Below are 22,500 nucleotides of genomic sequence, written 5' to 3'. Positions count from 1 at the left end.
GACAAGACAAGACAAGACAAGATGATAAGATAAGATAAGATAATATGTTAGTTGAGTTGAGTTAAGATCAGGTGAGGGGAGGTGAGTTAAGGTATTTTTAAGGCAATGGAAAAAGTTCTTTATTACATCCAGCCGATGAATGGCTACTCTACATTACTCATATACATTCATACACAGGTCAAACCAGCAAAGTACAAAGACAGTGGGAACGTGCAAAATGCCAAACCAAACATAGTGTACACTATTCGAGAACAATACCACAAAGGACGTAAATCATGAATGTGACTTATTGTCGCTTGAAAATTATCATAATTAATATATGGGCATCAGATTTTACAACACATAATAGTCTGAATCGAAATGTTCCATTACCACATCCTGTCACCATATAACAGGCGTCTAAAAGAGAGAGAGAGAGAGAGAGAGAGAGAGAGAGAGAGAGAGAGAGAGAGAGAGAGAGAGAGAGAGAGAGAGAGAGAGAGAGAGAGAGAGAGATCAAATCAAATCAAATCAAATCAAATCAAATCAAATTTTATTTTTCGAGGGTTGTGGCATAAGCAATACAACGAGCTTTTTTTTCAACCAGCCCTCGCCCAGAGAGGGGACTAATCTAATCACATATTTACACGGATATTAACGTAGAAAAAAAGGTAGAGAAAAACAACAACATATGAATATTTACACATTACATATTATACACAAATATAAAGCGTCGTATATGTAACGTAGTGAAAACAATGCTGAATACACATAGGGGAAGGGCCCCTAATATGAAACCACTTTTTGTTTATTGCTGATAACTAGCTTGTTTTCGTGCAAAGAAGTTTCATTTTGTGTTTGGTAGTCCTTCTTTCTTAGGTGAACCGTTAGGCCTAATTAGAGTAAAATAGCTTTGATACACATTCAGCAAAAATTAAATATAGAAAAAATCACAAAGGAGCCCGGGCGCCTAATATGGACCAGTGAAGCGGCCTTCACGAATCACTGTAAGAAGCCCCCTATATTTCAAAATAACATGATACAAATTAGTGTACAAGTCAGTCTAATTAAAATATGCTCTAGATTTATCTGTTTCGGGTTGATGAGAGTATTATTTGAAGCACACCAGGAAACTAAAGAAGCTTATCAAAAACAGAGTGAAAATAAGTGAAATTATCAACTTCCACAAAAAGAAGACTTTTCGTTGCATTTTTTTTAAATCTCGAGGGCTAGTTATAGGTTATTACCAGCAAGCTTCTTAATGAATTAATGAAAATAGCCTTTAGCTTTTATTTTCTTCGATTTGTTGAAGGTGGTCCATATAAGGGGACTCGCACATACTTTGAGATTTTGCTATTATTTTTTGTTTGCAGTAGAAACTCGGGGTCAACACTGCTAAAATGTAACAAATACGGTTTTAGCTGTCATATATAGCCATTTCTGTTTGATAAAAGCTTTGGCTGTAGACAGAAACGAGTCCGTTTTAGGCGGCAAATTTAGAGTGAACGCTGCCAAAAGTGAAAAAAGAGAAAAAGCCTAACGGTTTTGAGATTTGTGTTTCTGCAACTGTTTTGACATGTGCAAGTTATCCAAAGAGGGTGAATACAGCGAATAAAACTTTTTTGAGCGCTCTAGCGCCGTTAGTTGGTGGTGGTCCATATTAGGAGCCGGTCCATATTAGGAGCCCTTCCCCTACATGAGTAAATGTGTTATTAAAGCTTTATTAAAGCTTTGAGTGTTTTTGTGTGGATATAATGAACACTGATGCTTTGGACAAATGAAAATATAACCAAACGAAGTCTTCCATCACTGTGATTTTTCGTACTTTAACATTAAATACAGTGAAAGGTGTTTTTTGAAAGTATTGAAACTCATTGGGACTCTCACAAATTCCGGGAGAGAATTCCACAGGACGCTACCAGAATAGGCTAAGCTTGATTTGAAGAGATCTATCCTTGGAATTGGGACGTTAAACTTTCGGTTTGGTTTGACTTTAAAGTTTGCAACGAAAGTTCGTGGTGCACGGCCGGAAAGTATTTTGTGAAGGAGCACGCCTTCATTTAATTTAAATCTTTCTTTTAGAGAGAGAGAGAGAGAGAGAGAGAGAGAGAGAGAGAGAGAGAGACAGAGACAGAGAGACAGACAGACAGAGACAGACAGACAGACAAAGAGAGAGAGAGAGAGACAGACATACAGAGAGACAGACAGAGACAGACAGACAGAGAGACAGACAGAGAGAGAGAGAGAGAGAGAGAGAGAGAGAGAGAGAGAGAGAGAGAGAGACAGACAGACAGACAGACAGACAGACATATTGACAGACAGATACTTTCTTTATATTACGTGTGTCAGTTAAAACGGGTCATATCCCCGCCTATAATAAACCATGTCAGAGTCCTGAATACCTACCGGTACAGTTTCCATCGCCCGTCTTCTCAAAGCCTGCATTGCACGTGCATTCATGGCTGCCGTCAGTGTTGTTACACGTGGAATGCACAGGGCACGGGTCTCTTGTACACTCATCAACATCATCTGTGCAGTTGAGCCCTGTCCAGCCCGGCTTGCAGTAGCAAGTACCGTTCACCTTGTCACAGGAAGCAGTGCCGGTTGCGCCGCACGTACAGTCACTGCTGCAGTTTGTTCCGAACTTGTTGTCAGGACATTCTGTTGACAATGTTAAACAAAGAATTGACGAATTCCGAAAATAACTCTGTCGGGTTTCACTTGTATGGGTTGTGAAAAGGTGCATACCCTTGCTTTTAATGAGACAAACAATTGACGGGGCGATCACTAGCGAGGGGTGTGTCTGAAACACGTGGACAAGGAGCACGTGTGGATAAGTTGTCCTCCTACAAGCAAAGGTATTCACTCTTACACCACCCATACAAACCGGACAGTTATTCCTGGCATCGTGTATTGGGTAAGCAACAGCGGGTTGAATATTAAGTGTCTGTGTGCCTTTTACCATAGACCAAATAGCCTGGACCGCCAACTCGTCACGTGACCCTTCGAGGTTACGACTCTCGACTTTCAGGGGCGCGTCACGTCCGGTTTGAAAGGCCAGCGATTCGAAGACAGTGAAAAGAAAGCACGCTCCAGTTATTTGTGACAATGGGAGGTGACAATGAACTGGATTTTCCAAAACTCCAAACTAAATTTAACAAAACTCATCGAAAAACATGTTCCATATGCACTTTTGCTGAGTTTATTTTTGCATTTTCAGAACTTACCTCGGCAACTTCGTCCATGTTTACAATCGACACCGGATATGACGTCCCCCTGATTTCTGAAAGGCCATGAAAGCGTATAGGTTCCTAAATGCGAGAGGCGCTACCTCGTAATAAAGAGAAAGAGCGGAGAGAGAGCTAGTTGGCGGTCCTATTTACGTAGCACGTAAAACCACTGCTGCAGTTTGTTCTCAACTTGTTGTCTGCATACTATTTTTGGAATGTTTAAACAACCAATGGGTCAGCAAAAACAGGCTGACTATGTCAGGAATCTGCAGGGCCGGACTAGGCTAAGAGGAGGGGGGGGGGGGGGTTGCCAGTGGTGGTCCAGCAGGGGGATGTTCCCCCTGGCGGCAGGGGCGGATCAGTTCATTTTATGGGGGGGGGGGGGGGGGTTCAAAAGTATATTGTGAAGATATGGGTGTGAAGGCGCGAAGCACCGATCCGACGGCGCAAAGTGCCTAGCTTGCTAGGGGGGTCCGGGGGCATGCCCCCCCGGAAAATTTTGAAAAAAAGGATGCAAAATGGTGCAATCTGGTGCATTCTGAGGATGATCATTACCAGTTTCAGGCAGCAGATTTTGTCACTGAATAATACCCCAAAAATTGAAACTCAATGTAAAATAAAGAAATGCATACCTCATTCAATATTTTTATTTTTTGGCTGGGGTGAGGGGGGTCCGGAAACCCTAGAAACACACCCCCCCCCCCCCCCCGTCGTCGGGTCAAGGGGCAGAGCCCCTTGTGAGGGTCAGGGGGCAAAGCCCCCTGAAGCTGATGGGTAGGTAATATTCTGAGATAGGAAAATGGTCGCTCCTTGCATGAAACGGCATAAAATAAGCAATAATAAAAAAAATTAAATAAGTAAGGTACATGTTTAGGCTAGGGGGGGGGGGGGTTGCGCAACCCCCATAACCCCCCCGGTAGTCCGGCCCTGATCTGTGTGCCTTTTACGTACGACACGTACAGACACTACTGCAGTTTGTTTTGAATTTGATCTATGGACACGAATTGTACAACGTTTAACAAAAGTTGAATAAGTAGCAACGGTTTGTTTTTCCTTTTCTTCTTCTTCTTCAGCGTTCCAGAATTTTTTTCTGGTTACGTGTGAGCTCGTTTGCCCATTTGCCGCTTTCGTTGAGTAGGCATGCTGGGTATTTTCGTGTTTCCATAACCCACCGAACTCCGACATGGATTACAGGATCTTTTCCGTGCGCACTTGGTCTTGTGCTTGCGTGTACACACACGAAGGGGGTTAAGTCACTAAGCAGGTCTGCACATAAGCTGACCTGGGAGATCGGAAAAATCTCCACTCTTAACCCACCAGGCGGCAGCGACCGGGATTCGAACTCACGACCTCCCGATTAGGAGGCCGACGTCTTACTACCCCACCACTGCGCCCTTCTTTCCCTTTTCAATAGCACATAAGAGCACAGAAAGCAGGAAGGCTGTTGACGTTGTGTTCAAATGGAAGCCAGGTCTTAAAAAGCCCGTGTAAAAAGCAGGCCTGATCCATGGCTGTCTATATCATGAGGGAATCCTTCCACTAGGATACATACCGCAAATCGACACCAACATGTTTTTTGTACATAGCAGAATTATTTTGCTGATTAAATTTCGTAAATTATACATGTTTGAGTCTCTTAAATTAATTTAGCACAAACACCCACATGTGCACAAACTTTCTTAGGGTAGAATGCAATGTGTCCAAGATACTCTTACCCCGTATAAAAGCTTGGATAGAGTATTCACATTGAGCCTTACCTGGACATGTGTAGCCATCACCATAGGAACCAGGGCGACAGGTGCAGGTGAACCCTCCATCATTGTTGGCGCACTCTTCGGGGCAGTTGTCACTCTTGTCGAGGCACTCGTCGCGATCTGTTGAACACACACACAAGTGAGTTTTCACAAACAGTTTGATATCCAAGGGGGACATTCTTATTAAAGTTCAATGTTCTTATTTATACAAAACAGAATTGAAACAAAAGACTTGATACACATGTTATTTTCCTCTCTTAATCATAATTTGCTTGAATAACGGTCCTGAAATGTAACGGACAGGCAAAAAAACATGACAATTTTTTTTTTTTTTTTACATAGAAATTAATTTCTCTCATGCCAAAAATCTGTGGCAATTAACAGACCAACCAACCAAATCAGCAATGATATAATGTTAAAAAGATTCACCCGCAGAGACAAACAAAGTCCCTGAAAAAAGAAGGTCATCCCTTGATCAGTCAGAAAACAAGAAAGTTCAAACATAAGGAGAGGAAAAAATACACACAACCACACACAAAGAAGAAGACATTGATACAGTTGAGGCTGGAGTCTATGGTTCCTCTGAGAACATGCATTAGCCACTCGACAAAATGACGTGTTCCAAAGGAAAAAAAGTCCTACAGTATTTATAAAGAACTGATGAAAATCAGGTATTTCAGCTAGAAAGTCGTATTTTTATGTTTCATTTTAGTAATTTATTCAGTGGTGATTCGTGTGCAAAAGTCAGATAACCCACACTCAAGTCGTTATCTTTACAATTAGCACGTAAATCCCTAGTCTGTTTGTTCTTTCTGGCATTCTCTCTTCTTAAACTTAGAGAGAGAAAAAAGGACTATTACAAATGATAAGTTTTTTAAGGGGTAGACTCAAGCCTTCACTTTAAACAAATTCTACTTTTGTACACATTTTCTGTAACCAGTTTTGAAACACTATTTAGAGTTAAAGGTACTGAACTTGTCAAATCCAGGTGCACGGAGCCCCTGGGGCTTTTAGTCATACCTAAGGCAGCTATCCGTTAGAAGAACTACCAAGTTTCATTGACTTGCACCCAAAGAGTCAAGAACTGCGATTTTTTTACGAATTAATTTCGTACTCGGACCCGGCTGGTCTTGGCCTATTTTTGGATCTAAATTTAGATCAGGTAGATCACCACATGCACATCATGCACAACTGAAAAGACACGTCACTAGCAAACTATGTCAGACGTCATCATGAGTTTGTGTAAAACAAAATCGAGGCCGGAATCACGCAGTTGAATCGAACTCCGACCAAACACCACGTAATTTAACTAGGTTAATTGATGCACTCGCGTGAACAAGAAACTGTCGAGCTTCACAGATGTCGTCGTTGGGTAGTTTTGGGTTTGTTTTACTACCATAGGAGAATTTTTGAACTGTAAATGCACTCAGCTGCAACAAAAACGCAAAACGAAGGCTGTGAGCTGCACTGTGCCTTTAACCACTGTCTGCTGCTTTTGTTGGAACTATATAGCATGTGACACAGTGTTCACAACTGGTTACAGAAAGGGTGTTCACAACTGGTTACAGAAAGGGTGTTCACAACTGGTTACAGAAAGGGTGTTCAATAGTGGAACACATCAATCTACAGTGTCAAGTGTTCCATGCCATGCTCTCTCACTCACCTCCACACGTCCCGTTGGCCTTGTACTCGTACCCGGCCTCACAGACGCACGTGAAACCGCCATCATTGTTTCGACACGTCTCATGGCCACCGCTGCAGTTATGATGACTGGTACTATTGCACTCATTGATGTCCGTGTCGCAGTCCACCCCTTCCCACCCCGATGTGCACGTGCATGTGCCATTCTGCTTGTTGCACGACTGTGCGTTGAGTTTTTCGCATGTGCACGCTTTTTCACAGTTGTTGAAAAACCAGTCGTCGCATTCTGGGGAATAAAACAGGACAGAATTTGTCATTGAGAGGCTTCAATTTTGCTCATTATCGAAATTCATTAATCTTCTTGTCTGTCAAAAAGTTCATAGCAATCAGTTGTCAAAAGTTAAGTTAATAAGCAGTCAGACATATGATGATTAAGATCCGTACACAAACATTGCAAAATCAAGATACCCCTGTGTAGCCTCAAGGGGCTACAAACAAGCAAACAAATCCCACTGCTAACCCTTTGAACAATCACACCTTAAGGTGAAGATTAAGCCAATTAATACCTACGAAAGTCACAGTTTTCAATTGGTTCGTACGTCTTATTTTTTTCCCCATTAAGGTACATACAGCGACTAATTGGAACCTGGCAGTGTGGAGGGTATCACCGCAACAGTTGGACTATATCATTATGTACCCGTCTAGGTATGTTTGGTTTTAATTATTTGCAAGAGGATGCAGATATTTAGGAAAATATGAAATGCAAATGGCCGCCATAATTAATATTTTGTCGATATCTACTTCCTCTAGCAGATAATCAAAACCGAACATACGTAGACGGGTACATAAGGATGAAGACCAACTGTTGCGGTGATACTATCCTCACTGCCAGGTTCCAATTAGTCGCTGTATGTACCGTAATCGGGAAAAAACTATTTACTTTATTCATTAGCGGTTATCACGTGTTTGATCCAGTTATACACAGTGAGCCTTATGTCAAAGGAAAGTGCAGAGTCTTAGGAACACAACGGTACCAAAATCAAGAGTACTGGTCAAGAAACAAAGACGCACAAAGCAATTGAAAACTGTGACTTTCGTAGGTATTAATTGGCTTACTCTCCACCTTAAGAATGATAAAATAGACTCATCCAACGATGAGTCAATAACTTCGAAACCAATGATTTCTGCTCAACATTACTAAAATTTCCGAACTTTTTCTAAAGCTCCTTCACAGTGCTAGACCTACCGGCACGGTTGGCCTAGTGGTAAGGCGTCCGCCCCGTGATCGGGAGGTCGTGGGTTCGAACCCCAGCCGGGTCATACCTAAGACTTTAAAATTGGCAATCTAGTGGCTGCTCCGCCTGGCGTCTGGCATTATGGGGTTAGTGCTAGGACTGGTTGGTCCGGTGTCAGAATAATGTGACTGGGTGAGACATGAAGCCTGTGCTGCGACTTCTGTCTTGTGTGTGGCGCACGTTAAATGTCAAAGCAGCACCGCCCTGATATGGCCCTTCGTGGTCGGCTGGGCGTTAAGCAAACAAACAAACCAAAAAAGTGCTAGACCTGATTGTAAATAGTTTTAAGCATAGATCTAGCCATGTGAACTGAGAAAAGAAACAACCTTGCATCGGTCTCCAATAGCAATATCAGCTGAAGAGACAATACAAAATAATAACCAACCAACAAACGCCCTAACGCTCCTAAAAAAAAAAGCCTTCACCTTTCAAAAATACAAAACAAAACAAAACCCCACAAACTCCCAATCAGCAAACATTTAAACAGACAAGCAGCTCAAAGACCTCACCTGTACAACTACCATCAGCAGCTTTGCGGAAACCTTTGTCACAGACACAGATGTAGCTGCCCTCAGTGTCCTTGCACTGTGAGTCGCTGCTACAGTTGTATAGGGCTTGGTCATTACACTCGTTTATGTTCTGGGTGCAGTTCTCGCCTTCCCAGCCCGACTTGCACACACAGCTACCGTTGTTCTTCAGGCACTGCGCGCTGTACTGCAGACTGCACGTGCATTGTTCGCTGCACGCTTCGCCCCAGCGGTCAGGGGGGCAGGCTGAAAAAAATATGCCAATGAACGTAATTTGTAGGCTATAGTTTCTATTTGTAGATCTAAAACACACCCACACATGCGCACACACACACACACACACACACGCACGCACGCACTTACGCACGCACACAGACACACACACAACAGTCGACTATGAGTAGAAGACACTCTGAAAATATTCATAAAAATTTACAGTTTTTATACAATTTTTATGAATACGTATTTTTGCGGCGCAAAAAAAAAATGTACGCCGGGTAAAATAGTCCCACAGACTTGACGCTAAGGCTCCTGTTCCTAGGAACGCCTTGCTGACCGTTTTTCCAATGACAGAGATCTTTACTCACCAAGACAAAGACAGCACAAATCAAATGCTAAATGTTCGCCAGTGGGGGCTCCTTCAGGACAACATTTAGAAAATACAAAAATCAAAACAAAAGACAAAAACATTCTAATAATAAAGATCACTACATGAAGAGAAGGTATATGTAAGACTGTACCTTTGCATGTTCGTTTGTCATCGTTCAGTTGGTATCCAGTGTCACAGCTACAGTTAAAGTAGGGTGCCTCAGTGATGTTTGCACAGTTCTGCTGACAGCCTGCTTCCCCGCACCAGTTTCTCTCTGAAGATAGAGACATATTAATAAATATATACAATACAAAATTAAAAAATAAATAATAGAAAAAGAATAAATAAATAAAGACGTTTTTTTTTAAAGTTTTAAACAAGCTGGCAAAGCAGATGTCATTAAAGAATTGCACTTTCTGATAGCTTGTAGGATAGTCAAAAGTCTTTTATTTTTTTAACTCGTTTACGCCACTGATGACCATTCCGTTTTAAACACATGCGGTGGACAAATAATGGACTGTGTTATATCTCTGATGGTCCGCCGCATTGTAACAGCTGCAAGCCAGAATTTGGAGAGAAAAGGTTAATTTATACAATGTTTTAATAGTTCGAGCTGCAAAACAATCACTAAATTTTCGACTATTTGGTCTTAAAAGTGAACACACTAACAGTGTTCTTTTCCTAAAAAGATCAAATAGAGAAAAATAAACCATTTACTGACCTTCAAGCTTGCAGGTGGAATCAGAGTCGCTGGTGAACGTGTATCCAGTGTTACAATAACAGGTATTGTTGCCACTGTCAGAATCCACAACACATCCTCCATTCGCCGTCGTGTCACAGCTGCCGTGGCTGCTGCATTCCGCATTAACTAGGAAGAGAAATCCGTTTCAGGTTTTAATTTTTAAAATTTGAGAACCTTTGGAATGTGGTTAAGATTAAACTTTTAAACTTGCACCATCGGGGAGAATACCCACTATTCAGACTATTGAAACACTGCAACACCACCCCCCCCCCACCACTCCACTCCACCCCCTCCCCATCAACTCTTTCCACCCCGACCCCGAATCAAAATAATTCAACCAAAAATGGTGAATATTAGAGATCGACATCATACAGTCTTGTAGTTAGTGAAACACAGGGATGGAAGCGTTTTAAATATAATCGATATGATGGTGCAACAAGAGTAAAATCCTGGCATTGTGTTTCGCTTGTGTTTCGAGATAACTATAAGACCCAAGACTCAAATCAAGGTTGTACTGTCCTAATAAACACAATAAAAATCGCCTCGCAGTGTCAGGCTAACATAAAGTACAACACAATACAAATTGCCTCGCAGTGTCAGGCTAACATAAAGTACAACACAATACAAATTGCCTCGCAGTGTCAGGCTAACATAAAGTACAACACAATAAAAATCGCCTCGCAGTGTCAGGCTAACATAAAGTACAACACATTTACCAAGAATTAAGAAATGCTTTGACACGTACTCAAATACATCCCATTTGCTAATAATTAAGAATTGTACTAAAAAGTACTAAAACAACAACAGGGCGGGGATGTAGCTCAGTCGGTAGCGCGCTGGATTTGTATCCAGTTGGCCGCTGTCAGCGTGAGTTCGTCCTCACGTTCGGCGAGAGATTTATTTCTCACAGTCAACTTTGTGTGCAGACTCTCCTCGGTGTCCGAACACCCCCCGTGTGTACACGCAACCACAAGACCAAGTGCGCACGAAAAAGATCCTGTAATCCATGTCAGAGTTCGGTGGGTTATAGAAACACGAAAATACCCTGCATGCTTCCTCCGAAAGCGGCGTATGGCTGCCTAAATGGCGGGGTAAAAACGTTAAATACACGTAAAAGCCGTGGGAGTTTCAGCCCATGAACGAACAAACAAACTAAAGTACAACACATTTGCTGATCATTTATGGTTTGTCCTCAGTGAGACTTTAACGCGATCTTCTCTTGCACACATACACCACCATGCTTGAATGAACACACTGACCTTTGCACGTGAAGCCGTCGTTCTCCAGCGAGAAGCCAGCGTTACAGACACAGCGGTAGTTGCCCTGTGCGTTGACACATCTCTGGGTACAGTCGTTGGTAGAGGACAGGGCACACTCGTTGATGTCTGCAATCGTAACATTCATCAAAGAGTTGTTCTTCAAAAAACAACAATTAAAAACCTTAAAATATGAGACAACAACAACAACAACATCAACAACGTTTAACTATGGCAATGCCTTTATCATTTAGTCAAGTTTTGGCTATATGTTTGAACATAGACTGGGAATCGAGACGAGGGTGATGGTGGTGTATGTGTGTAGGTGTGTAGGTACAGTGATTCCTAATAATCTACTCGACAGATCTTCATTAAACCTTACATGTAAATTCTTCCAGATGATATACCGAGGATTTGTTCTCATTTTTTCGATTACATTTTTTCGATGAGTTCATATCCGGTTTTTAGTGAAAGTTGAGGCCGCACTGTGACGACCTCATTTTTTCTGTCTTCAATGTCAAGAATTATTGTGTACTGCAAGGAAATATGAAGCATTATACAAACAGAACATTTGAGTCAGATTCAGGTCTGTCCGCTGACTCTTCTTGTTCTCGTCGTCGTTGTAAACGTTTTGGCATGTTTGCCAGGGAAAATGTGCTCTTATCCCATGTAAAAACCTACACAGATCTGTGACAGTTTACAACATCGTTTAGCAGGAAAGGAATGCATTTTTAAATTAACACACTTACCCTCGCACTGATTGGTACTGGAGTTGAGGGAAAAGCCAGCTTCACACAGACAGCGGTAACTCCCTTCACTGTTCTCACATCGTTGTCCACAAGGGCTGCTAGCACACTCGTCTATATCTGAAACCAGGTACAATACAGGCGTTGTCAGGCTTTTTTGGTAGGAATAGTGCACGGAGGCTAGTAAAGGTGTAACATATTTTTTGATAATGATGTATGCGTATACGATATATATTTGTACCACTGTCAACATGAAACAGTGCACGCAAATGGTCTAACGTGTCTGTTTTCACTCGGTTATTGTGCATAGTTGCCCTTTCATCTATTGCTGAAAAAAGGATCTAACATGGACAGAAATGTGTAAATTAGTTTTGTCTCACGTCCGGATTACGATGTTCCACGGCTGCAAATAATGAATATTAGAAACAGCAAGTGAGTGCAGTTTACTTCCCTTTACAAAACCTAACTGAATGCTTAAAGTTACAAAACAGATGTAAGCAATCACCAGTCAAACTTAGCGGACGATTCAACAACCAACATAGGGGGGGGGGGGGGGGGGGGTGTCTTATCTCCCTCTTTACCGTCGTACCTTCACAAACGCCGCTAGCACTTTCGTTCTTCTGGAAGCCCGGTGAACAGACACATCTGTAGCCCCCAGGAAAGTTATCACAGCGGGCGTTTTGTGCTGTACAGTTGGACTGCACTTGCACCGTCGCACACTCGTCGATGTCCTGGTCACAGTTGGTTCCTAACCACCCCGATTTGCACGTGCACCCGGTTTGGGGATCACAGCGGTCTGCACCTACCCCGCACTGACATGCCTGTCCGCAGTTTAAGCCGAATGTTCCCGCTTCGCACTCTGAAACAAATATGAATAAGATATACAAAAACATTTATCATCAATGTCGACATCTTCGTCATCATCATCATCGGTATCATCATCACAACAGCCACAACGACAACGACAACAACAACAACAAAACATCATCATCATCATCATCATCATCATCATCTTCATCATTATCACGGTCTTCGTCGTCGTTATCATCATCGTAATCATCATCATCATAACAGAATTGAAGTTAATGCAACCTTCACACACACACACACACACACACACACACACACACACACACACACACACACACACACACACACACACACACACACACACGCACACAGACAAAGACACAGACACACACAAACACACCAGGGCCGGACTAGGCGAAGAGGAGGGAGGGGGTTGCCAATGGTGGTCCAGGGGGATGTTCCCCCTGGCGGGGTCAAGGGGCAGAACCCCTTGTGGGGGTCAGGGGGCGGAGCCCCCAGAAGCTGATGGGTAGGTCATATTCTGAGATAGGAAAATGGTCGCTCCTCGCATGAAACGGCATAAAATAAACAATAATAAAAAATGTTTTAAATAAGTGAGGTACATGTTTAGGCTAGGGGGGGGGGGGGGGGGAGTGCGCAACCCCCATAACCCCCCCGGTAGTCCGGCCCTGCACACACACACACACAAACACACACAGACACACAGTCATACAACCATACGTGTGCATGTTCGCTGGTCATTCCGAAGGCGCTTTCCCGCAGGACAGGAGCAGAGGAAGGAGCCAGCCTGGTTGGTGCACGTGTCGCTACAGTTAGCCGCGCCCTCCGTGCATTCGTCTATATCTGAACAAGAAGAGCAATGAAACGTTTTAAAGGTACAGTGCTTCCCGTGAAAACAGCTCGCCTCACATTCAGATCTGTTACATGTTCTTAGACCATCCCTCACATTCAAATCTGCCCAAGATGTTACATGTCATCCCTCACATTCAAATCTGCCCAGGATGTTACATGTGCTGAGACCATCCCTCACATTCAGATCTGCCCAGGATGTTACATGTGCTTAGACCATCCCTCACATTCAGATCTGCCCAGGATGTTACATGTGCTAAGACCATCCCTCACATTCAGATCTGCCCAGGATGTTACGTGTGCTTAGACCATCCCTCACATTCAGATCTGCCCAGGATGTTACATGTGCTAAGACCATCCCTCACATTCAGATCTGCCCAGGATGTTACATGTGCTAAGACCATCCCTCACATTCAAATCTGCCCAGGATGTTACATGTGCTAAGACCATCCCTCACATTCAGATCTGCCCAGGATGTTACATGTGCTAAGACCATCCCTCACATTCAGATCTGCCCAGGATGTTACATGTGCTAAGACCATCCCTCACATTCAGATCTGCCCAGGATGTTACATGTGCTAAGACCATCCCTCACATTCAGATCTGCCCAGGATGTTACATAAGCTAAGACCATCCCTCACATTCAGATCTGCCCAGGATGTTACATGTGCTAAGACCATCCCTCACATTCAAATCTGCCCAGGATGTTACATGTGCTAAGACCATCCCTCACATTCAGATCTGCCCAGGATGTTACATGTGCTAAGACCATCCCTCACATTCAGATCTGCCCAGGATGTTACATGTGCTAAGACCATCCCTCACATTCAGATCTGCCCAGGATGTTACATGTGCTAAGACCATCCCTCACATTCAGATCTGCCCAGGATGTTACATGTGCTAAGACCACCCCTCACATTCAGATCTGCCCAGGATGTTACATGTGCTAAGACCATCCCTCACATTCAGATCTGCCCAGGATGTTACATGTGCTAAGACCATCCCTCACATTCAGATCTGCCCAGGATGTTACATGTGCTAAGACCACCCCTCCCCTGGGACACATACCCACAATCAACACCCTCCGTCGCGATATAACCTTGAATGGTTGAAAACGACGTTAAACACCAAATAAAGAAAGAAAGAATCAACACCCTGACTGCTTCATGTGCAGAGTGATTTGTTTGTGTGCGATATTTTCCTATCGTCTTTAGGTAACACCAGTCCACACAACTCCTGGCCATTACTTTAACTTACCAAGACAAGTGCGTTGGTTCGACCCGAGCTTGTAGCCAGCGTGACAGAAGCAGTAAGGGTTGTCACTGCCATCCAAGGTACACCCATGCATGCAGTTAAGTGTTGAAGCGGCGCACACATCTTCGGCTGAAAGGTAAGCAGCATAATACTTATGCTACTTATACTACAACTAAAACGTACTAATGATGGGAATGGTAACTATAACGGTGGTAAGCTTTCATGTGTATTCATGTGAGAAAAATTAAGAAGTAGACAAACACATCACACAAAAGACAGACACGCAGTCGGAATGGCTGAAGAACCTGCTCTTTCCAAGTGACAAAACACACACACACACACACACACACACACACACACACACGCACGCATGCACGCACGCACGCACGAATGCACGAACGCGCAAACGCACGCATGCACGCACGCACACATGCACCCGCACACACGCAAACACACACACGCACGCACGCATGCACACACACACACACACACACACACACACACACACACACACACACACAAAGTACCCTTTTCACATGATGATCGATCAACAGCCAACCTGAAGCCCAGATTACAGCTACAGGCATAGGAGCCGCCGTTGTTGGTGCATTCCTGTTGGCACTTTGCTGCTCCGTTGCTGCACTCGTCAGTATCTGCAACACACAGCAATCATAATTATAGTGTATATTATAATCTTCCGCAATCATAATGTTAAGCCCATCCACCCCCCTTTCTCCTCGTCCCTTATCCCACCCACCCCCACCTCTCACCAAGTTCCTTTCGTGTCTCTGTCACAGTAAGTTATGTGACGTCTTTAACACTGAGCACTGAACACATGGAACATACACATGTGCACGTACTCGAACTTTATAGTGGAACATAGACACCAAACACTACAAGCACTTCAACAGCATTTTATTGACCTATTTAGACACCACTGCACACAATCTTCGCCGCAAGTTGAGGGCCTGTAACCGTGCAGTTTGTTCGCTTTACTTTGAGAAAAAGAACCTCAAACAGAATAACAGTTGAACATCATATTGCGTATTTGGTTTGCATCTAATCCAAATAGCGCAGACGTGCACAAACTATAAAGTTTTTGATACAGTGGAACCTGTACTATAACGACCAACAGACCATTGGGGTGGTTGTAATGGATGGTCGTTATTAAGAGGTGGTCGTTACTAAGAGGTGGTCGTTATTAAGGTGGTCGAAAAGACAGGTTCGACTGTAAAACAAAAAGGACGATTAGCTTTTAACATATAAATAACGATTCAAAAACATTAGAAGAAGAGGTGTACCCTTTCCGTTAGGGTCACGTCAATGATCTATCTATTCATATACAAAGAGTATTTTACCTGTGCAGTTAACGCCATCTTTCTTCTCGTAACCTTGACGACAGGCGCAGAAAAATCCACCAATGGTATTTTTACATTCTTGAAGCTCAGTGCAAGAATTGAGGACAGACTCTTCTGCGCACTCGTCAACGTCTGGAAAAAAAAGAAGAAGAAAAAACCCAAACACGTTTCAGACAGATATTTAAAGTGCAAGCCCAAACACACCATTGCGAGCTTCATCTGTCTGTTATAAAACGGGATAGTTCAGATTACTTTTACGCTAAATCCGATATATTATTGTAACCGTACTTTCATTACATAAGATCTAAGAAGCAAACGAAAGTTAAGTAAGCAGTCAAAGGATACACAACAGTAAGTGAGAGTTATACGGAACGGCACCTGCGAGAATGATTTGATTTGATAACTGTTGCTTTTTGGGTCCAGCGGGCCATATAGGCCAAATCAGGACCCCCCTGCGAGAATAAAAAGCATTGAAGTTTTTAAGCAAACTACTTTTATCCTCATAATTACTTTTTTTTCTTCGATATTGTCATTAGTGTTATGCCTCGCTTGGTTAAGAGTTAAAGACTCATTCATATTTCCAAGGGGAGAAAGCATCATCTAGAAAACAACACAAGCTTATGCAGGTCAAGTAATAAGTAAGTTATTAGAATAAAAGACAAGCGTATTTGACCACATTTCCTGATATCCACGCTCTTTTTCAACTGAAGAACATTCCATTTTGACTTTTTGACGAATGATACTCATTCAAATAGGGCATTCCGCAGGAGCCCAGGGCTGAGACGCACGAAGCAAAACTGGGTGTCACCCAAATGAGTGGTAGGCAGTCGCGGGATCGCATTGGCTGCTATTGAGATTTGCTGTGATTTCAACCAATCAGACTTGGCGGCTAGTTCCCACTCAGTTGTGCGGCACTGTGACCCAGTTTCGCTTCGTGCACGTCAGTCCTGGTGTTCCTAGTTTTAACAGGAATCTTCTGAAGACGATGCTTTTCATTCAATATCAACCACCCAAACCCCATCTCCAAGTCCGCCCCTTTAAAAAAAAACGAGAAAAGACTTGAAACAAACTAGCATTGGTCTTGGATAGCCATATTGGTTGTTGGGACGATAAATATGCTACAACCACCAAGCAACCTTAACGAACAAGTTTACCTGTGCACTGGGAACTGGTAGGATCCCTGGAGTATCCTGTCAGACAGTCACAGCGGTAGGAGCCCTGGGTGTTGACACAAGTCTGCAAACCCTGATCACCGCACGTATCCGGGGATTCAACGCACTCGTTCACATCAGTCTCACACCCGGTACCCCGCCACCCGGCTTCACACACGCACCCCTTGACGGGGTCACAGTCCGTGCCGTGACCGTTGCACGCGCACACCTCTCCACACTCCTCCCCGTACTGGAGACCCGTGCAAGGGGCGCAACTCGTTCCATCTGCGTCCAGCCGAAAACCGGTGTAGCAAGAGCATGTGAAGCTCCCGACAGAGTCCTCGCAGTTCTGAGAACATATGTTGGCTTTGCATTCATCTTCGTTGAGGCATGTAGTGTTATCGGTGGTGTTAAGTTTGTACCCCGGGTTGCAGAAACACTGCGGGGTGGAGGCGTTGTCGGGTACCCTGCAGCCCTGAGTGCAGTTGGCGGTCTCACACGTGGCCGCGGCCTGCGGATTCTGCACACACGTGTTGTTGGAAGGCTCCAAGTAGTAGCCTGGCTCGCAGCTGCAGTTGAATCCCCCCACCACGTTGGTGCAGATCTGGCTGCAGTTGGACGACTTCTCGGCGCATTCGTTGATGTCGTCACAAGTCTTTCCATCCGTGGCGAGTCTGGAGCCTGAGTTACACGCGCACAAGAAACTGCCTTCCGTGTTGACGCAGCGTTGCGTGCAGTTGTTCATTACAGCTAAATCGCACTCGTCCACGTCTCCACACTTTCCACCAGTCAGGTTGTAGCCTGTGGGGCACGCACTGCACGTGTAGGCCACCCCTGTAATGCTGTGGTTCGCTGCAGGTACATCTGTGCAGTCCTGGCCCGGAATGCAAGGGTCTTGGGCGCACCCGTCAAAGTCGTCCTCACAGTCGTCGCCGTCCCAGCCAATCGTACAGTTGCACGACCCGTAGGCGAAGTTCTGAGAGCTGAGCGAGGTTTGAGGTCGCGTGACGTCACAGTTGCCATGACCGCTGCAGTTGGGGCAGTAGAGAATGGTGATTGTCGTCACGGGAGAGGAAACGTTCCTTGAGTCCAGCACGTAGAATCTGCAAGCAGCGTCAAACACTATTGATTTTTGTCCCTTCTAAATAGACCAACTCTGAAAATAGCTCTGTTGGGTTTATACAAGTTGTAAAACAGAATACTCTTGCTTTTATTGCGGCAAACTTTCCACACGTCCCTTTGTCGACGTGTTTCAGACACACCCCTCGTCAGTGACTGGCCTGTAATGTCACGTGGGAAAGTTCGCCTCAATACAAGCAAGAGTGTTCACTCTTTCACAACCCGTACAAACCTGACAGCGTTATTTCTGAACATCGTCTATTCTCCTCATCACACTTTTAGTTTACACGAAAGGAAGTTTTGACCACCCCGAAAACAAAGTATGGCTGCCTAAACGGCAAGGGAAAAATATCACACATGTACGTAGAACCCCACATGTGCAAAATAACACGAGTTGCAGCCCATGAAGGTAGAAGAAGTGTCAACGAGATACGAATCCAACTAAACAAGTCATAACGGCCCCGGTTATGTGTGTGAATGTTTAGGTGTAACCATCCACCTGCACTCATGACCCAGGTCTTTTAAGTGCCACAGTCGTGACAGTGGTGACAAAGGGGTGGGACATGAATACTGTATCTGAGTCTGCACAAAAAGGTGACCCGTGTCCACCCGGTGTAACCGCGGCCTTCGGCCTTGGTCGATAAAGATGAAACAAAAGACGATATGGTCCCCTCGGATCAACAAAAAATCTGGTCTGTAAACAAGTCACCAAACATCGTATATTGTCACCCAGTTTAACTACATCAGTAAACTTCTTACGCGAGGTTTTCAGACTTGTTGGGTGAGGTGGCGGTGTACTTCACTGCTCCACTGGTCCGATTCAGTTGGTAGTTTCCACTGGCGCTGTTAGCTTCCACGTATGTGACGCCACTTCCGTCTTCTGCGTCAGAGCCGTTCAGTTGGATGCTGATTATCTGACCCTGTTCGGCTTGGATGGAGGTAGTGTTCGGTTGAACTTTAGGAGCCGTGTTCTCTGGAATGTAAAATCAAGATTGGTGTTACAGGGAAGAACTTCTTGAGCTGACCTTAAATGGTTCATTGTCAGATTGTTACATATGGATTGTACAACTGTTGAGCTTTCAACGCAATGGTCTTGGGGGGGGGGGGGGGGGGGGAGAGAGAGAAATCAAGTTCTTCCATTTCCATAACCTCCAAGTTAGCGATAGAAAAAAAATCTCACACAGAAACAGACTGGACGTGACACAAACAGACAGACACCTACTCTCTAAGCCCATCTCGTAAGGCCAAACAAAAATATATGTTGGTTTAGGGTAACCCGACCGACCCTATTTTTTTTCCGCCGACCCTAAAACTTTTTTTTCCTTTCTCAAAAAAAAAATTCAACAAAAAAACAACCTCTGGCACATTTTGCGGACCATACCGAGACTAAAAAAAAAAAAAATTAAAATAAAAAATAAAAAGCCGACCTACCGAACATATCTTGGGGGGGTCATGTTATCCTAAACCAACATATATTTTTGTTTGGCCTAACCCATTCTCCAACCATATGTCACCACCACCGCACCCCAACAACCATTCCGTTGCTATCCAACCCTCAATACCTCCCACCCCCCACTGAGCCCACCCCACCCGAAATCGTCCACTCACTAAGATTTGCTTCAGTCTCCGCAGCAATGTTCTTCGTTTTTTTGGTTGCTTCAGCTAGCGTTCTGCTTCCAGTGGCGAAGAAATCGTAGATACACGCGACGTTGCCAACACCACACAGCTTTACTGCAGCCTGCTTGTCTGCCTCCGACTCCTCGCCCAGAAAGATGGGAATGAAGTCTGGATGGCGGAAGTCCTTCGGACCTTTACGGGGTTCGTAGCGAAACACTGACTCGGCGTCTGTGATCGCCCCTGTGAAAGTGGAAATTGAAGAACTTTCTGAGTATTTTTTTCTCATAGTCAAAATGTATCAGGTCACTTGGAATTGAAACACAGATGATAAAGGGGTGAACAGATTTAGTCCATGCAATCATATGACAAAATCGTGGAACTACCACATCTTGGCAAAAATCAAATTTAGAGTCCCAAATAAATGTCTTTGCTTCAACATTCCGCCGTGTAGGTATGTACATTGAACATGAAAATAGTGTGTATTGGCATGACTTTGATTTCAAAGTCAAAATCATTGCCCTTTGCTTTGACTTACAACACACTTTCGCCGGTCCTCTTTGTCCGTAAAGTTTGGTGTTTTATTACAGCTTCCTTGTGTCTGGGAATTCAAACAGTTCACAATCAAGTGCCGTCATTGAGTTATCTGATAGAAATCCCTTTCGTCAATACAAAGAACAATTCACTGACGGAATGAGTTCCAAAGTGAGCATAATTTGGTCATTTGTGTACCTGATCGAGAAAAATGCTTTCTTTCGGCTGCCATTTTTTGTCTCCCTTTAAGCATTAATCTTCGATCTAAAAATAGCGGCGCCAATGTTTCTTTCCAAAGCACATTTAAATAAAATGTATCTGTCCAGTTCTTAACGAAGTTACGAATGGCATTTCAAATGACTTGTGCTTAAAATAGCAAGTTATGCAAATACAGGGGCCCAGTAATGCTTAAAATCTTCCCTGAATAGGAGAATTCCGAAAATAACTGGTTTGAATGGGTTGTGAAAGAGTGACTACCCTTGCCTTACTCAGACTAACATCACGTGGTTCCTGTACACGTGTTTGAGACACACCCTCTCGCTAGTGACTGGCGTGTAATGTCACGTTTCACAAATTGGAAGAAACTAACCTTACTTACGCGCGCAGGGTTACGACTATCAGAACTGCACTTTACTCAAGAGCAACGAATAATGTTTGGACCGATTTCTCTCCTCCCTCCTTGCTTTGTTACTTCGAGCATGTGTTGGCCGAAAGCGGAAGTCAAATATTTGTCCGAGTTTCAAGCGGCATAACTCTACCGAACGGACATGTAGCAGTGACATTTATTTGAGAGAGAAAAATCGTATATTTACAACACTATCTTGAACATAACAACTCGAAGGGCTCACTTACATGTTTTGCCGAAGTCATCGAAAATCTCTCTCTCAGTCAGGTTGGTTAGCACCGTGCCATTGGCCAGCATGAAGTCATCATCCGGGTTGTCGTTGAAATTACCCAGCAGTCCCTTGGGTTCACGTTTGAACTGGTTTGGCAGACTGACCGCAATATCCAGCAGTTTGACCGCCACAGAGATGGACAGAGAGATACCTGATCACAACACGGAAAATTACAGGTAATTCGAGATATTTTAGCTTCATGAGAGAGAGAGAGATCAAATTAAATCAAATCAAATCAAATTTTATTTTTCGAGGGTTGTGGCATAAGCAATACAACGAGCTTTTTTTAAACCAGCCCTCGCCCAGAGAGGGGACTAATCTAATCACATATTTACACGGATATTCACGTAAAAAAAAGGGTAGAGAAAAACAACAACATATGAATATTTACATATTACATATTATACACAAATATGTGTAACGTAGTGAAAACAATGCTGAATACACATGCATGAGTAAATGTGTTTTTAAAGCTTTGAGTGTTTTTGTGTGGATATAATGAACACTGATGCTTTGGACAAATGAAAATATAACTAAACGAAGTCTTCCATCACTGTGATTTTTCGTAATTTAACATTAAATACAGTGAAAGGTGTTTTTTGAAAGTATTGAGACTCATTGGGACTCTCACAAATTCCGGGAGAGAATTCCACAGGACACTACCAGAATAGGCTAAGCTTGACTTGAAGAGATCTATCCTTGGGATTGGGACGTTAAACTTTCGGTTTGGTTTGACTTTAAAGTTTGCAACAAAAGTTCGTGGTGCACGGCCGGAAAGTATTTTGTGAAGGAGCACGCCTTCATTTAATTTAAATCTTTCTTTTAATGGGAGAATCTTAAGTTTCTTATAATCATCAAATACAAGACTGGATTGTTTCAGTAAAATTAGTTTTAGCGCTCGCCTATGTAAACTATACAATGGTTTTAAAATATTAGCACTGGCAGAGTCCCAGATGGTCGAACAATAATCTGTGATGGTTTGTTTATATGCGTTAAAGTATAATAACCTTGAGTGCTGATCTAGAAAGTGTTTAATTCTATTTAACTGATATATTTTTCTCGACATTGTTTTACATAACGACCGAACATGATGGGCCCAAGACAAATTATTATCGATATTTACTCCCAAAACTTT

At 43.5% G+C, this 22,500-nt stretch overlaps 1 protein-coding gene across 1 annotated transcript in view; it reads right to left on the bottom strand.

Moving 5' to 3' along the window:
* The window catches only part of LOC138947724 (uncharacterized), a 100,950-nt gene that overhangs the window by 15,370 nt on the left and 63,080 nt on the right, over window positions 1-22,500 (bottom strand). The window contains exons 29-45 of the mRNA XM_070319263.1: window positions 21,322-21,516; window positions 19,930-20,178; window positions 19,081-19,294; window positions 17,206-18,305; window positions 16,052-16,183; window positions 15,221-15,346; window positions 14,697-14,822; window positions 13,311-13,433; window positions 12,349-12,618; window positions 11,763-11,879; window positions 11,017-11,142; window positions 9,737-9,883; window positions 9,167-9,289; window positions 8,409-8,672; window positions 6,627-6,890; window positions 4,967-5,083; window positions 2,386-2,640 (exon numbers count right to left, since the gene is read on the bottom strand). Coding sequence (XP_070175364.1) covers window positions 2,386-2,640; window positions 4,967-5,083; window positions 6,627-6,890; window positions 8,409-8,672; window positions 9,167-9,289; window positions 9,737-9,883; window positions 11,017-11,142; window positions 11,763-11,879; window positions 12,349-12,618; window positions 13,311-13,433; window positions 14,697-14,822; window positions 15,221-15,346; window positions 16,052-16,183; window positions 17,206-18,305; window positions 19,081-19,294; window positions 19,930-20,178; window positions 21,322-21,516 — 3,948 coding nt within the window. The remainder of the gene's footprint in view (window positions 1-2,385; window positions 2,641-4,966; window positions 5,084-6,626; window positions 6,891-8,408; window positions 8,673-9,166; window positions 9,290-9,736; window positions 9,884-11,016; window positions 11,143-11,762; window positions 11,880-12,348; window positions 12,619-13,310; window positions 13,434-14,696; window positions 14,823-15,220; window positions 15,347-16,051; window positions 16,184-17,205; window positions 18,306-19,080; window positions 19,295-19,929; window positions 20,179-21,321; window positions 21,517-22,500) is intronic.

This window comes from Littorina saxatilis, linkage group LG14, assembly GCF_037325665.1.
Source record: "Littorina saxatilis isolate snail1 linkage group LG14, US_GU_Lsax_2.0, whole genome shotgun sequence".
NCBI lineage: Eukaryota > Metazoa > Mollusca > Gastropoda > Littorinimorpha > Littorinidae > Littorina > Littorina saxatilis.
This window is presented reverse-complemented; position numbering and strand designations above follow the sequence as displayed.